General features: G+C 44.1%; 1 protein-coding gene across 4 annotated transcripts in view; it reads right to left on the reverse strand.

Annotated features, from left to right (window-relative positions):
• SYNRG (synergin gamma) overlaps positions 1-15,679 on the reverse strand; it is a 115,236-nt gene that overhangs the window by 74,306 nt on the left and 25,251 nt on the right. For all 4 annotated transcript variants that reach the window (XM_068269374.1, XM_068269372.1, XM_068269373.1 and 1 more), the window contains exons 5-7: positions 15,551-15,656; positions 7,908-8,019; positions 5,203-5,283 (exon numbers count right to left, since the gene is read on the reverse strand). In XM_068269374.1, the coding sequence (XP_068125475.1) occupies positions 5,203-5,283; positions 7,908-8,019; positions 15,551-15,656 (299 nt within the window). The remainder of the gene's footprint in view (positions 1-5,202; positions 5,284-7,907; positions 8,020-15,550; positions 15,657-15,679) is intronic.

Below are 15,679 nucleotides of genomic sequence, written 5' to 3' on the forward strand. Positions count from 1 at the left end.
AACTGTGTACACAAAAAGGAAGTTGCAGGGCATGCTGGGTTGTCCTTTTTTGCTTCTCTACTTCCCCTCAGACTTAACTAATGCAGCCTGATTGGCTGAAGCCTCTTTGCCTCCTGTTTTTCCCTCCCACACCTCTGTTCCTCTCGGATTGGCCAGTATTTCTTATGCTGAGACAATGTAATTTCTATAGTGAAGGGCGGTCAAATCAGGCAGAGGAGAGTAAGGGAGGAACTGGCATCAGGATTGGCTTCAAAATAGCCACAGTTAAAATGTGAACTGTTAAAAAGGATTTTCTCTTTTTTTTTACTGTAGAAAAATTACTAAAATCAAAACGTGAACAGTGCAATACATGTTATGTAAGTAGAGCAAGTATTTATTTAACTTATATGTGTTTTTTTCCTGAGATAGTAGCGGCAGCTTCACAGATTGTGATCGGTTTCATGCTGAAATCGATTCACAATCTGTTTGCAGTAAAAGCAGCCATACGATCCCTCTCTGATCAGATTCGATCAGAGAGGGATCTATCTGTTGGTCGATCTGATGGCAAATCATCCAGTGTATGGCCACCTTTAAGGTCCGTACACACGCCGGACTGCAGGCAACGACGGGTCTGTCGTCACCTCCCGCTGGGCGGGTTTTCAGCAGACAGACTGTACACACGCCGGACTGTCGCTGGAACGCCCGCCCAGCGGGAGGGGACGACGGACCCGTCGTTGCCTGCAGTCCGGCGTGTGTACGGACCTTAAGGGCCCTTTTCCACCTGCAATCGCTAGCGTTAATGCTGAACGCTAGCGATTGCTGAATCGCAAAACCGGCGATTCCCCCGACGTTTGCGGCCGCGATTTTGCTATGCTATGCACTGCATAGCAAAATCGCGGCAATTATCGCTCCGCCGCGTGTTCGCGTTCCCGACAAAAGCGAATCGCGGTAGTGGAAATGACCTACCGCGATTCCTATGTTAAAAAGCAAACCGTAGCGATTGTAAAATCGCTAGCGGTTTGCGGTTTTGCGATTCAGCCAGGGGTGTAGAGATAAGTTTTCACAGTGAGAGAGTTATCTTATCACTGCAGTCCTTACCTCCTCTATAGTTATTTTTACATGCAGTAAATTAACAGCAGTCTTTAACTTTAGAATTCTGTAGTTATTTTAACCACTTGAAAACTGTAGCGCACCCCCCCCCCCCCACCCCCACCCAGTGACCAGGCTATTTTGTACAATTTAGGCCACTGCAGCTTTAAGGGTTCGCTGCAGGGCCGTACAACTCAGCATACAAGTGATTTCCCCCCCTTTTCTGCCCACCAACAGAGCTTTCTGTTGGTAGGCTCTGATCGCCGCTGCCGTATTTTTTTTTTTTAAATAAATGTATTTTTTCCCCCTCCCCCCGCCAGCCAATGACCGCGATCGGCTTTCATAGGCATCAGCCTATGAGAGCCGATTGCTCTTGTGCCTCCCCAGAGGACAACCGAGTGACACGGCTGTCTCCAGTACAGCGCTGCTGTAGATCGCAGTGCTGTACAATCTAAATAGACGGCGGTTTTGCCGTCTAACAGTCTCCCGCTGGGAGACTGATGACGGAGTGGAGCTCCATCATTCAAGCAGGGATGCGCGCGCATCGGAGTGCGCGAGCCCCTGCAAACCACGCCCCTGGGACTCATCAATTGGCGTTACGCGGTCCTGGGGGAGCCACTGCATTGACGCCTATTGCAGACACACACACACACACAAAACATTTATATCGCGCTTTTCTCCTGGCGGACTCAAAGCGCCAGAGCTGCAGCCACTAGGGCGCGCTCTATAGGCAGTTGCAGTGTTAGGGAGTCTTGCCCAAGTTCTTCTACTGAATAGGTGCTGGCTTACTGAACAGGCAAAGCTGAGATTTGAACCCTGGTCGTTAGGTAGTTAAGGATTGAATAGTTAACTTTAGAGATCTCTCCTTAACTTAAAGACAGAAAAGTTAACTTTAGGTTTGCCTGAGGTAAATTGTTCAGTGACTACTATATGCCTCATCATTATGGTGATAACACTAGAAACAGCTCAGAAACATTATTAAAGACAGGAGATAAGCTTAGTGAATTGAGGCCACTGTGTCTTTTCAGCAGCTTGTGAAGGGTAGGCCAGCTTGCCAGCACCCAGTCTGCCATTCAGTTCATCTATCCACAATAAAATGGGAAAATCCACATGGACAGTCAGGGCCAGCGGTCAATAAGTGTCAAATGCAACATCCGACAAGCAGTTGCTGACTATTCTGATGTATATTTAACAATTATACAAAATGCCTTTTGCAAGGAAGAAGAAATGCCTCAACTTACAGCTGTTCTGCCACTGATTATTATTATTTATTATACAGTATTTATAAAGCACCAACATATTATAGATTACACAAAGTTAGTCACGTAAACAGGGTATAAGATACATGGTTTTACAAAGACCCAGAAATTGTCCATCGGAAGGGTGTCACAAAGCCAATATCAATTAATGCAGTCTCCTTTACCATCAAAAAACACTCAAACTGGGGGAATCTCTGGCGCCAAGTACCTACGGGCAGATCATGGCCAGATAGATAGGGGATCTCCGCCAAACAATCATTAGCCACCCCCACATGCAAAAAAGGGTTTCAGAGAAATTCGGCATTAGCTGAAGCCGCAAGCAGAACAACAATAGTCTGGCTAATTACGATAATGGAATATCAGTAATTTTACCAATATTCTATTATCACTTTACCTAACCTTCCTCACACCAACTTGCTAAATTATTCTATGAAATTAAACTTTGCATACACAGAAACAAAACAAAATTAGATTAAAAAAAAAAAATTAGTACAATTGATTTTAGGTCATAAAAAAAACAAAATGTAATAAAAACATTCATATTTAATACAGAAATAATACAGCAATATTCTTCGCAGACAGAAGAACATTCATTCACTTTAGGAGAAAAATATATATTTTAGCAAACACATTTTTTAATGATTTTGTTAATTTTCTTCCTATTATTGAGAAACATTAACCACTTCGCATCCAGACCTTGTTTTCCCCTTATTGACCAGAGCAATTTTGACATTTTAGCTATGTCCCTTTTTAATCAGCCATAACTTTATCCCTACTCACGACACCTAAATGATCTAGGTATCGTTTTTTTCAGGACAAACTAGACTTTCATTGGCGGGTATTTTGTCCCTAGACCAAAAAAGTTTTCTATGCATTTTAATGGGAAAAAGAGGGGAAAAATGAAAAAAAAAATGCATTTTTGCTCAGTTTTTATCAATTCCAGTTTAAAAATAAAAAGTGCCACAGAAGATAAAAACATGTCACCAGTTTTCTGTCCCCCAGTATAGATAGCAAAATGTGTCCCGAGTATCAGACCCCCCCCCCCTATAGCCAGATGTGTCCCCAATATCAGTCACCCCCAGTATAGCCCGATGTGTCCTCTGTTTGGCACCTCCCAGTATAGATAGACAGATGTATCCCCAGGATTACTGCCCCTCATTATAACTAAAATGTGTCCCCAGGAATAGTGGTCCCCCATTATAGCCAGATGCGCCCTCAGGATTAGCGGGTGCACCCTGGATTAGGGCCCCCCCCACCATTATAGCCAGATCTGCCCCCAGTATAAAATTATGCACATAATTAAAATTGTATCCCCTCTTACTTTATCCTCCCCCCCCCAGCTGCACATTTTTCCCCCCACCAGGGGTTCAACAACCCCCATAAGGGCCAGCCAGATGTCCCACCCCCCACCCAGGCAGCCCCCTCGGTGGCCAGTGGCTAGATCTGTAAAAAAAAGGATTAGAAAGCAGCCTGACTCACGTTTTCCTGTTCCAGCGATCAGCCTGCAGCCAGAGCCTCCGATCGCCGCTCTGCACGCAGCCCTGTGATGCTGAATAGCCGAGTCCCGGCTTGATGACGTCATCAAGCCGGGACTCGGCTATTCAGCATCACAGGGCTGCGTGCAGAGCGGCGATCGGAGGCTCGGGCTGCAGGCTGATCGCTGGAACAGGAAAAGGTGAGTCAGGCTGCTTTCTAATCCTTTTTTTTTTTACAGATCTGGCCACCGAGGGGATTTGCTACAGCGGTGATCGTTCATCCGCGGGGGGGGGGGGGGGGGATTACTAATTGGCTACAAGGGAACATTTTCCCTTTCACCAATTAGTATTGCAGCTGTTAGTGCCGGGAGGTGCGCTCTGAAGCGCACCTGTTCCTGCACAACAGGGCTGCAAGCAGGTCAGTATATCTACGTCGCTGTGGCTTGGAGAGAGCCACAGCTGACGTAGATATACTGTATCAAAGGAGAAAGTGGTTAAACTAGGTTAATAGCTAGCTAATATTTAGCATTAAGGTCCGGTTTCTGAGCTGCATTTTCTGAGAAAATAACTTCAATTCATCAAGCATTACCGCATTCAGTAATGCTGAAAACAGCTGACTTTACCAAGCACTTAGGAAAATGTCAATTCATCAAGGCTGTTACCACATGAAAAGCTCAAATTACCGAGCAGTGAGGTAAATTACCGCCTTGTGCGGTAAATACCTCAACGTTACAATGCTGTATTTCAACTACTTGGTTTTTGTTATCAAACAGCCCTTGATGAATTGAACCTTATGCATCCGAATCCCTGTAACCATGCCATGCACAGCTATAGAGATTCGTGTGCGTGCTGCGGGAAACTGCAGCATGCTGTCCAGAATCAGACCAGCATGCGATCTGGATGGCATGCTATTGTACAGAATAGGCAGTGCATCCTCGTCTGGCTCAGATGCCGGGAGACGCTGCATATTCGTAGGTAGTGGAAAGGGCCCTAATAGAAAGAACTGCATGTCCGTTGAAAAAAAACAACAAAACAATATACAGGTTGACTAGCTAGATAAAAAAGCCAAAGTGCCCCAATGCTAGGTAACCACCCTACCATTTTTCTGGCAAATTTACCTGCCAGATCGTTTATTTCCAACTTGTCCAATCTGAATTTTGAAGGATTTTTCGATTTTTCCGATCAATTTCCGTTCACTTTAATGGAAGACGATGGGAAAAATGATTGGAAAAATCAATCAAAATTCAGAACGGACAAAAAACAAAAAAAATTTGAAATAAATAGTATGGACACACTGACTGGAGTTTCAAAGGCTTGGAGTTTGGTGTGGTTAACAATACTTTCACATTCCACTTTATCTGAACAGTATACATTCACAATACACAAGGAAAGAGAAATACCTGGGACAAGACTATCATTGTAAATCCAGGAAGGAAGCATTGGCTCTGAGGCTTCAGCTGAAGAAAACATCCTGACGCCAACTGCGCAGTAAAGAAAGATCACATGCATTTATTACAATGAAGATAAACAATATAATACAGACAGTTATGTTAAAATAACATAACTATAAGGTTACATACAGTTAAAAAGTTCTATAGTTCTGCAACATACATGCAAATCTAGTCACTAAAGTCCTGATTCAATAAACAATTCTCCAAAGTTTTCTCATCGTATCTACAAGATAACTTTCCAGCACCAGGAGCTAAAAAGGTAGGTTGCTGAGAAGGTAGAAAAGACTCTGCTGTAAGAAAACTCAAGGGGAAAAATTTATCAAACTAGGGTCTAGATTATCTAAAGCCTAAAACTTAAAGGACTTACGAGGCGAATTTCATAAAAAAAAAGTGAATTACCTCATTGCAAAAGCAGACCTCAGGTCAGACGAACAGCACCTTCCTTGTCATTATCAGGTGCTTTATGAGCATAATCCAGTCTTCATTACAGGTCCCGACCCTCCCCAGGGTCGCCTTATGAGAATCGCCGCTTTAAAAATTATCTCCTGCGCAGCTCTCATAGCCGGAGCTGCGCAGGATTACAGCCCCGCTCGTTTCCACCCTCTCTCCGTGCGCTCTATTATACGTCATGTGGGCGGCTCCACATGACCACCCACATGACTTACTACACAGTGCCAGCCAGCCGCGCCCCCTCAGCAGAGAATACAAGCGCTGAGCGAGCGAGGACTTGCTCTCTCAGCGCTTGTATTCTCTGCTGAGGGGGCGCGGCTGGCTGGCACGGTGTAGTAAATCATGTGGGTGGTCATGTGGAGCCGCCCACATGACGTGTAATAGAGCGCACGGAGACAGGGCGGAAACGAGCGGGGCTGTAATCCTGCGCAGCTCCGGCTAGGAGAGCTGCGCAGGAGATCATTTTTAGAGCGGCGATTCTCATAAGGTGACCCTGGGGAGGGTCGGGACCTGTAATGAAGACTGGATTAGGCTCATAAAGCACCTGATAATGACAAGGAAGGTGCTGTTCGTCTGCCCTGACGTCTGCTTTTGCAATGAGGTAATTAACTTTTTTTATGAATTTCGCCTCGTAAGTCCTTTAACTCTGAAATGTCAGATACTGAATGGACACATTTATTTTAAAGAGTAACTGTCGGGCTGCAGAAGCTAATTTAAACCTCTATTCTCCTGTGTTAAACAGTTTAGACGGAAGCCAAAAAGGCAATAGTGAAGATAAAATTCTCTCTTACATTTGATGTGTGCTTATCAGCAAAGCTGTTAGACCCAAGAGGACGCAAGCCGCATACCATACTGCAAAGCATTCTGGGGCCCTCCCCTCGGCTGCTAAGGAGAAGTTACAGGATCAAGTTTCAGCAGCTTGTAACTCAGTCCAGCGCACAGCACTGAAAAATCTCCGGGCAGAGTACACTGCAGGAGTCCGCTATTGTTCCTAGCCACATGGCTAATTAATATTCACTGCACACTAGTGTTATTCAGTACGAGCTTTTCTGTGATCAGGAAGCAGGCAGGACATGACGACACATTTGGCTTCATAGGAGACAGACAAACATGGAACCTGCCATGAGCTGTCAGGAGCATCAATCTCTGCATATACTATATACAAATTCTGTGAAGTACAAACGTGGACAGTGAAATGCATATGTAATGTAAGTACAGCCAATCTTTAGCTACTGATATATGTGTTTATTTTCTCTGAGACCTTATACCTAACAGCTCCTCTTTAAATCACAAGTATTAACTTTAGCACTGTATTTTCAATGTAAAATCTGTTCTATAAGCCATGCCTTATCTATCCCTACTGATGTACGTGAAAAACCATCCCGTCTGCCAGCTGACCCCGAGTATACAAACAGATGCCAGCCGTCCACTTGGGCCTGTTACTGGATCTGTGCTGTTAATGTGCTCCCTGGGTTTATTGAAGCCTGAGTTGCCTGCATTTGCTACCGTATGAGAGCATTACCCAGCAAATGCAGGAATCCCGCGATGGCGCAGCCTCCCAATCAGCTCCAGGCTTCGCTATGGGGAGCATCGGGACTGCGCATGCAGTCAGACGTCCTGTTCGCGACGAGTGAAGCTGAATGGTGAAGCTGCGGCTCTCACAGGATCGCCGGAGGGGTAAATATTGCCGGCGGCGATTGGGGAGTTTAGTTAGGTGCGGCAGGGCTTGGGAGACATAGTTAGCTAGCGAAGTGCTAGCAAAAACATAAAAAACACTTTTTATTTAAAAAAATCCTCCTGCGGACGCACCCTCTGAAACTGCTTACCGCCAGGGAGGTTAAGCTGCAGAAACATCTAAAGGATGATCAAGGGAAACGGGATGCACCTGAGATCAATTTTAAGCTTCATGGCAAAGGCTGTGAATACTTCTGTACATGTGTTTTCTCAATTTTATTTTTAATAAATAAGCCAAAACCTTAAATAAACTCTTTTGAGGTGTTAAGAATTCTGCCAAAAAATGAATTTAATCAATTTTGTTAGGAGGCTGTAACATAACTAAAAATTTGGAAAAGGTGACGTGCTGTAAATACTTTCTAGATGCACTGTACAATAATAATCTGGATAAAATAACAAACATAATAATACTATTATATACTAAATTAGAATACTAAACTATCTTCCCATTCCAATATAAAATCTATTACCTGGCTTCCTGGCATGCATCACAGGAGTTGGATGCATTCTGGCATCTCTGGAAAATCCATCTAAATTTCCTTTAATGGCTTCCAAAGCATCATCTCGGTTTTTTTCAGCAGTCTGAGGAAAAAAGGTTCAATAACAAAAAAGATCAAATAATGAAACATCAAAATAAATATTTGTGAGGTCTTGTCTCCCAGCCCACAGACAACACACGCAGGTATGTGGATCCAGCTTGAACATACCTCTGTGCTAACTTAACCACTTGAGGACCTAGGGCTTTCTACCCCTTAAAGAGACACTGAAGCGAAAAAATATATATGATATAATGAATTGGTTGTGTACTATGAATAATTACTAGAAGATTAGCAGCAAAGAAAATATTCTCATATTTTTATTTTCAGGTATATAGTGTTTTTTCTAAGATTGCATCATTCTCTAATATGTGCAGATTACACAACACTCAGCATTCAAAATGATTCTTTCAGAGCAGTCTGTGAACTAATGACCTCTCCTCTGCCAGAGGAAAAGTAAATAGTTAACTAACAGTTGAGATAATAAAAGTCAGAAAACAGCCCTCTCCACGACTTTGAAAGTCGTAGAGATATGGCTTTTTTTGCATAGAGATAACAACTGGAGTTTCTTAACTCTTCCTGTACTGGAAACAATTAGACTGATGTATCTGATCTTAATGCTTTATTTCTTAGCTGTACTACACATACAAATCATAATATCATAGTTTTTTTTTCGCTTCAGTGTCTCTTTAAGGACCGGCCACTTTTTTTCCATTCAGACCACTGCAGCTTTCACGGTTTATTGCTCGCTCATACAACCTACCACCTAAATGAATTTTGGCTCCTTTTCTTGTCACTAATAAAGCTTTCTTTTGGTGCTATTTGATTGCTCCTGCGATTTTTACTTTTTATTATATTCATCAAAAAAGACATGAATTTTGGCAAAAAAATGATTTTTTTAACTTTCTGTGCTGACATTTTTCAAATAAAGTAAAATTTCTGCATACATGCAGCGCGAAAAATGTGGACAAACATGTTTTTGATTAAAAAAAACCCATTCAGTGTATATTTATTGGTTTGGGTAAAAGTTATAGCGTTTACAAACTATGGTGCAAAAAGTGAATTTTCCCATTTTCAAGCGTCTCTGACTTTTCTGACCCCCTGTCATGTTTCATGAGGGGCTAGAATTCCAGGATAGTATAAATACCCCCCAAATGACCCCATTTTGGAAAGAAGACATCCCAAAGTATTCACTGAGAGGCATAGTGAGTTCATAGAAGATATTATTTTTTGTCACAAGTAAGCGGAAAATGACACTTTGTGAGAAAAAAAAAAAAAAAAAAAAAAGTTTCCATTTCTTCTAACTTGCGACAAAAAAAAATGAAATCTGCCACGGACTCACCATGCCCCTCTCTGAATACCTTGAATGGTCTACTTTCCAAAATGGGGTCATTTGTGGGGTGTGTTTACTGTCCTGACATTTTGGTGGGTGCTAAATTGTAAGCACCCCTGTAAAGCCTAAAGGTGCTCATTGGACTTTGGACCCCTTAGCGCAGTTAGGCTGCAAAAAAGTGCCACACATGTGGTATTGCCATACTCAGGAGAAGTAGTATAATGTGTTTTGGGGTGTATTTTTACACATACCTATGCTGGGTGGGAGAAATATCTCTGTAAATGACAATTTGTTAATTTTTATAACACACAATTGTCCATTTACAGAGATCTTTCTCCCACTCAGCATGGGTATGTGTAAAAATACACCACAAAACACATTATACTACTTCTCCTGAGTACGGCGATACCACATGTGTGGCACTTTTTTGCACCCTAACTGCGCTAAAGGGCCCAAAGTCCAATGAGTACCTTTAGGATTTCACAGGTCATTTTGAGAAATTTCGTTTCAAGACTACTCCTCACGGTTTAGGGCCCCTAAAATGCCAGGGCAGTATAGGAACCCCACAAATGACCCCATTTTAGAAAGAAGACACCCCAAGGTATTGCGTTAGGAGTATGGTGAGTTCATAGAAGATTTTATTTTTTGTCAAAAGTTAGCGGAAAATGACACTTTGTGAAAAAACACAATTAAAATCAATTTCCGCTAACTTGTGACAAAAAATAAAATCTTCTATGAACTCGCCATACTACTAACGGAATACCTTGGGGTGTCTTCTTTCTAAAATGGGGTCATTTGTGGGATTCCTATACTGCCCTGGCATTTTAGGGGCCCTAAACCGTGAGGAGTAGTCTTGAAACGAAATTTCTCAAAATGACCTGTGAAATCCTAAAGGTACTCATTGGACTTTGGGCCCTTTAGCGCAGTTAGGGTGCAAAAAAGTGCCACACATGTGGTATCGCCATACTCGGGAGAAGTAGTACAATGTGTTTTGGGGTGTATTTTTACACATACCCATGCTGGGTGGGAGAAATACCTCTGTAAATGGACAATTGTGTGTAAAAAAAATCAAAAGATTGTCATTTACAGAGGTATTTCTCCCACCCAGCATGGGTATGTGTAAAAATACACCCCAAAACACATTATACTACTTCTCCCGAGTACGGCGATACCACATGTGTGGCACTTTTTTGCACCCTAACTGCACTAAGGGGCCCAAAGTCCAATGAGTAACTTTAGGATTTCACAGGTCATTTTTGTTTCAAGACTACTCCTCGCGGTTTAGGGCCCCTAAAATGCCAGGGCAGTATAGGAACCCCACTAATGACCCCATTTTAGAAAGAAGACACCCCAAGGTATTCCGTTAGGAGTATGGTGAGTTCATAGAAGTTTTTATTTTTTTGTCACAAGTTAGCGGACATTGATTTTAATAGTTTTTTTTTCACAAAGTGTCATTTTCCGCTAACTTGTGACAAAAAATAAAATCTTCTATGAACTCACCATACTCCGTACGGAATACCTTTGGGTGTCTTCTTTCTAGAATGGGGTCATTTGTGGGGTTCCTATACTGCCCTGGCATTTTAGGGGCCCTAAACCGTGAGGAGTAGTCTTGAAACCAAATGTCGCAAAATGACCTGTGAAATCCTAAAGGTACTCATTGGACTTTGGGCCCCTTAGCGTACTTAGGGTGTAAAAAAGTGCCACACATGTGGTACCGCCGTACTCAGGAGAAGTAGTATAATGCGTTTTGGGGTGTATTTTTACACATACCCATGCTAAGTGGGAGAAATATCTCTGTAAATGACAATTGTTTGATTTTTTTACACACAATTGTCCATTTACATAGAAATTTCTCCCACCCAGCATGGGTATGTGTAAAAATACACCCTAAAACACATTATACTACTTTTCCTGAGTACGGCGGTACCACATGTGTGACACTTTTTTGCAGCCTAGGTGCGCTAAGGGGCCCAACGTCCTATTCACAGATCATTTTGAAGCATTTGTTTTCTAGACTACTCCTCGCGGTTTAGGGGCCCTAAAATGCCAGGGCAGTATAGGAACCCCACAAGTGACCCCATTTTAGAAAGAAGACACCCCAAGGTATTCTGTTAGGTGTATGGCGAGTTCATAGAAGATTTTATTTTTTGTCACAAGTTAGTGAAAAATGACACTTTGGGAAAAAAAAACAATAAAAATTAATTTCCGCTAACTTTTGACAAAAAATAAAATCTTCTATGAACTCGTCATACACCTAACAAAATACCTTAGGGTGTCTTTTTTTCTAAAAATGGGGTCACTTGTGGGGTTCCTATACCGCCCTGGCATTTTACAGGCCCAAAACCGTGAGTAGTCTGGAAACCAAATGTCTCAAAATGATTGTTCAGGGGTATAAGCATCTGCAAATTTTGAGGACAGGTGGTCTATGAGGGGGCGAATTTTGTGGAACCGGTCATAAGCAGGGTGGCCTTTTAGATGACAGGTTGTATTGGGCCTGATCTGATGGATAGGAGTGCTAGGGGGGGTGACAGGAGGTGATTGATGGGTGTCTCAGGGGGTGGTTAGAGGGGAAAATAGATGCAATCAATGCACTGGGGAGGTGATCGGAAGGGGGTCTGAGGGGGATCTGAGGGTTTGGCCGAGTGATCAGGAGCCCACACGGGGCAAATTAGGGCCTGATCTGATGGGTAGGTGTGCTAGGGGGTGACAGGAGGTGATTGATGGGTGTCTCAAGGTGTGATTAGAGGGGGGAATAGATGCAAGCAATGCACTGGCGAGGTGATCAGGGCTGGGGTCTGAGGGCATTCTGAGGGTGTGGGCGGGTGATTGAGTGCCCTAGGGGCAGATAGGGGTCTAATCTGATAGGTAGCATTGACAGGGGGTGATTGATGGGTAATTAGTGGGTGTTTAGGGTAGAGAATAGATGGAAACACTGCGCTTGGGTGGTGATCTGATGTCGGATCTGCGGGCGATCTATTGGTGTGGGTGGGTGATCAGTTTGCCCGCAAGGGGCAGGTTAGGGACTGATTGATGGGTGGCAGTGACAGCGGGTGATTGATGGGTGGCAGTGACAGGGGGTGATTGATGGGTGGCAGTGACAGGGGGTGATTGATGGGTGATAGGTGATTGGCAGGTGATTGACAGGTGATCAGTGGGTTATTACAGGGAAGGACAGATGTAATTAATGCACTGGCGAATTGATAAGGGGGGGGGGGGGGGGTCTGAGGGCAATCTGAGCGTGTGGGCGGGTGATTGGGTGCCCGCAAGGGGCAGATTAGGGTCTGATCTGATAGGTAACAGTGACAGGTGGTGATAGGGGGTGATTGATGGGTGATTGATGGGTAATTAGTGGGTGTTTAGAGAAGATAACAGATGTAAACGATACATTTGGGAGGTAATCTGACGGCGGGTTTGCGGGCGATCTAATGGTGTGGGTGGGTGATCAGATTGCCCGCAAGGGGCAGGTTAGGGGCTGATTGATGGGTGGCAGTGACAGGGGGTGATTGATGGGTGATAGGTGATTGGCAGGTGATTGACAGGTGATCAGTGGGTTATTACAGGGAAGAACAGATGTAATTAATGCACTGGTGAATTGATAAGGGGGGGTCAGAGGGCAATCTGAGCGTGTGGGCGGGTGATTGGGTGCCCGCAAGGGGCAGATTAGGGTCTGATCTGATAGGTAAAAGTGACAGGTGGTGATAGGGGGTGATTGATGGGTGATTGATGGGTAATTAGTGGGTGTTTAGAGGAGAGAATAGATGTAAACAATGGATTTGGGAGGTGATCTGATGTCGGATCTGCGGGCGATCTATTGGTGTGGGGGGGTGATCAGATTGCCCGCAAGGGGCAGGTTAGGGGCCGATTGATGGGTGGCAGTGACAGGGGGTGATTGATGGGTGATTGACAGGCGATTGACAGGTGATCAGGGGGGATAGATGCATACAGTACATGGGGGGGGGGGGGGGGTCTGGGGAGAATCTGAGGGGTGGGGGGGTGATCAGGAGGGAGCAGTGGGCAGGGGGGGGGGGATAAAAAAAAATAGCGTTGACAGATCGTGACAGGGAGTGATTGATGGGTGATTAGGGGGGTGATTGGGTGCAAACAGGGGTCTGGGGGGTGGGCAGGGGGGGGGGGTCTGATGGGTGCTGTGGGCGATCTGGGGCAGGGGGGTAAAAAATCAGTGTGCTTGGTGCAGACTAGGGTGGCTGCAGCCTGCCCTGGTGGTCCCTCGGACACTGGGACCACCAGGGCAGGAGGCAGCCTGTATAATACACTTTGTAAACATTACAAAGTGTATTATACACTTTGTATGCGGCGATCGTCGGGTTAACATCCCGCCGGCGCTTCCGTATGGCCGGCGGGATGTTGCGGCGGGTGAGCGGCGCCAGGCGGAGGCGGAGGATCGCATGACGGATGACGCGATCGCTCCGCCCATGCCCCTACAAGGACCGCCGCCAATTGTCAATACGGCGGTCCTTGCGGGGTGCACTTCCCGGCCGCCAATTGTCAATACGGCGGTCGGGAAGTGGTTAAAGGTAGCCTTGCCCAGGTCAGGTGTCCTTTAACATTTTAGCAGCTTCAAACATCTCGTGAGAAGTTGCTTTTGCAGTGGCAGCCTCTGTCGGAATGTTGTATGGGAAACAAGTGTGTGGGAGTAGGAAGCTATATTTCCCTGCTCCGGACAGCTTCTTCTCTTCCTCTTCCGGCAGCTTTGTAGTCTCGGCAGGTCTCCGTCACATCCGATCATGATATGACGTGATCAGGATCCAGGGGACTGTGTCAGCATTACAGGCCACCCGATGGTGGAGGAAGGGTGATAGAAGAGATTCTTCCATCACACCTCTTCCACCACTGGGTGGCGCTGTACCGCTGACATGGTGTCCTGGAATCCGATCACGTCATAGCATATGAAAGAAACCAAGGAGCAAGTTGCATCGCGATGGAGGGAGAAGAAGTGATCCAGTAGCCCTTACAGCCATGTATGGGAACTCCCTGCTGCCACCCCTACCCTGCTGAGCCTGCCAGGTTGGGGAAGGCACACTTGCACACCAGCAGGAAAAATTTGGCCCTGCAGCCAAATAAAGTTTTACTTTATTTGGCTGCTAAGGGGTTAAAGGCTCAGATCATACAGACAGATACAAGTGCAATAAAGTACAGCCATTGTTCTCATAACTGTATACTATGCAGAAAAGGTAGAGAGAAGAATACACAGTTGAAAAATAAGCCCCTCGCAAGGCAGAGGTGCAATCACCCAGGACAGTTGGTACTGCCATAAGGTATCAGTAGATCAGGGAGTGGGTCCACACACTCATTCCATTACAATTATTTGAGGTCTTTATACTGTCAATGCAATCATCACAGGCATTTGTTTAAGGATTCACAGACTAATGCTGGGAATACACAATTAGTTTTTTCAGCAGATTTACTGTCCAATTGATTTTCCAATCGTTTTTCTCATTTAGTTATCGATGAGAAAAATGATCAAAATAAGGTCGGACCATCTATCTACCATAAAAAAAAAAAAAAAAAAAAAAAAAAAAACTCATGGTGTATTTCCCAGCATCAGTTTCTCAAACAATATGTCAACATGCAATGAGTAAGATCTGTGGACCCAACACCCATGGTGATCAGATTGATGGATTATAGTCAGTCAAATAATTCTAAGGGGCTGAGTGTGATCACTCCTTTATGTACTCAAGCCTTAGTCAGTCAGTGTTTAGGACGTAGTTACAGCGTGCATATACCACTACTAGTTCCATGGGATGCAATGGTAACTGCTGCAACTATGGACATGTAGGAGGCTAAAATACCAATAATAACGATCATACCATTTAACCAAAGTACCACACACCACAAAACAAGGAGAAATGATTGCACTATGTATTTTATTTTTTCATAGCTTTAACTGGGACATTAGTACTGTCTTAAAGCAGAAATACAAAACTTTCTAGTTTGCAAGTGTGTGCGTGTGAACACGGTTTATTTAACAGCTAAATGTAAACTAGTCTACACTGTAAAATTTACGTTGGGAGCAGCTCTACAGGAAAAAAATATAGTCCAAATCAATAGCACAACAGAAATCGTCTTATTTACATTTAGCTCAGCCATTAAATATTTGTTCTGAGACTAGAAATAATGCAGAAGTTCCACAACATAACACCAAAAAGATAATATAAGAAATAGAACGTGAGGAAATAAAGCAGCAACATCCTTTTATGTATGTAAAAATTTTTTTTTTTCTTACTTTGGGTTTTACACTGCTTAGTAATCTCAACTTCTGCTTTTGTTCTTCAAACTGCCTCCTCTTCCTCTCTTCCTCCAACATCTTCTGCTGCTGTTCATATCTCTTCCTGGATAGACAGAAAATAGTTAT

Source organism: Hyperolius riggenbachi, chromosome 2, assembly GCF_040937935.1.
Source record: "Hyperolius riggenbachi isolate aHypRig1 chromosome 2, aHypRig1.pri, whole genome shotgun sequence".
NCBI lineage: Eukaryota > Metazoa > Chordata > Amphibia > Anura > Hyperoliidae > Hyperolius > Hyperolius riggenbachi.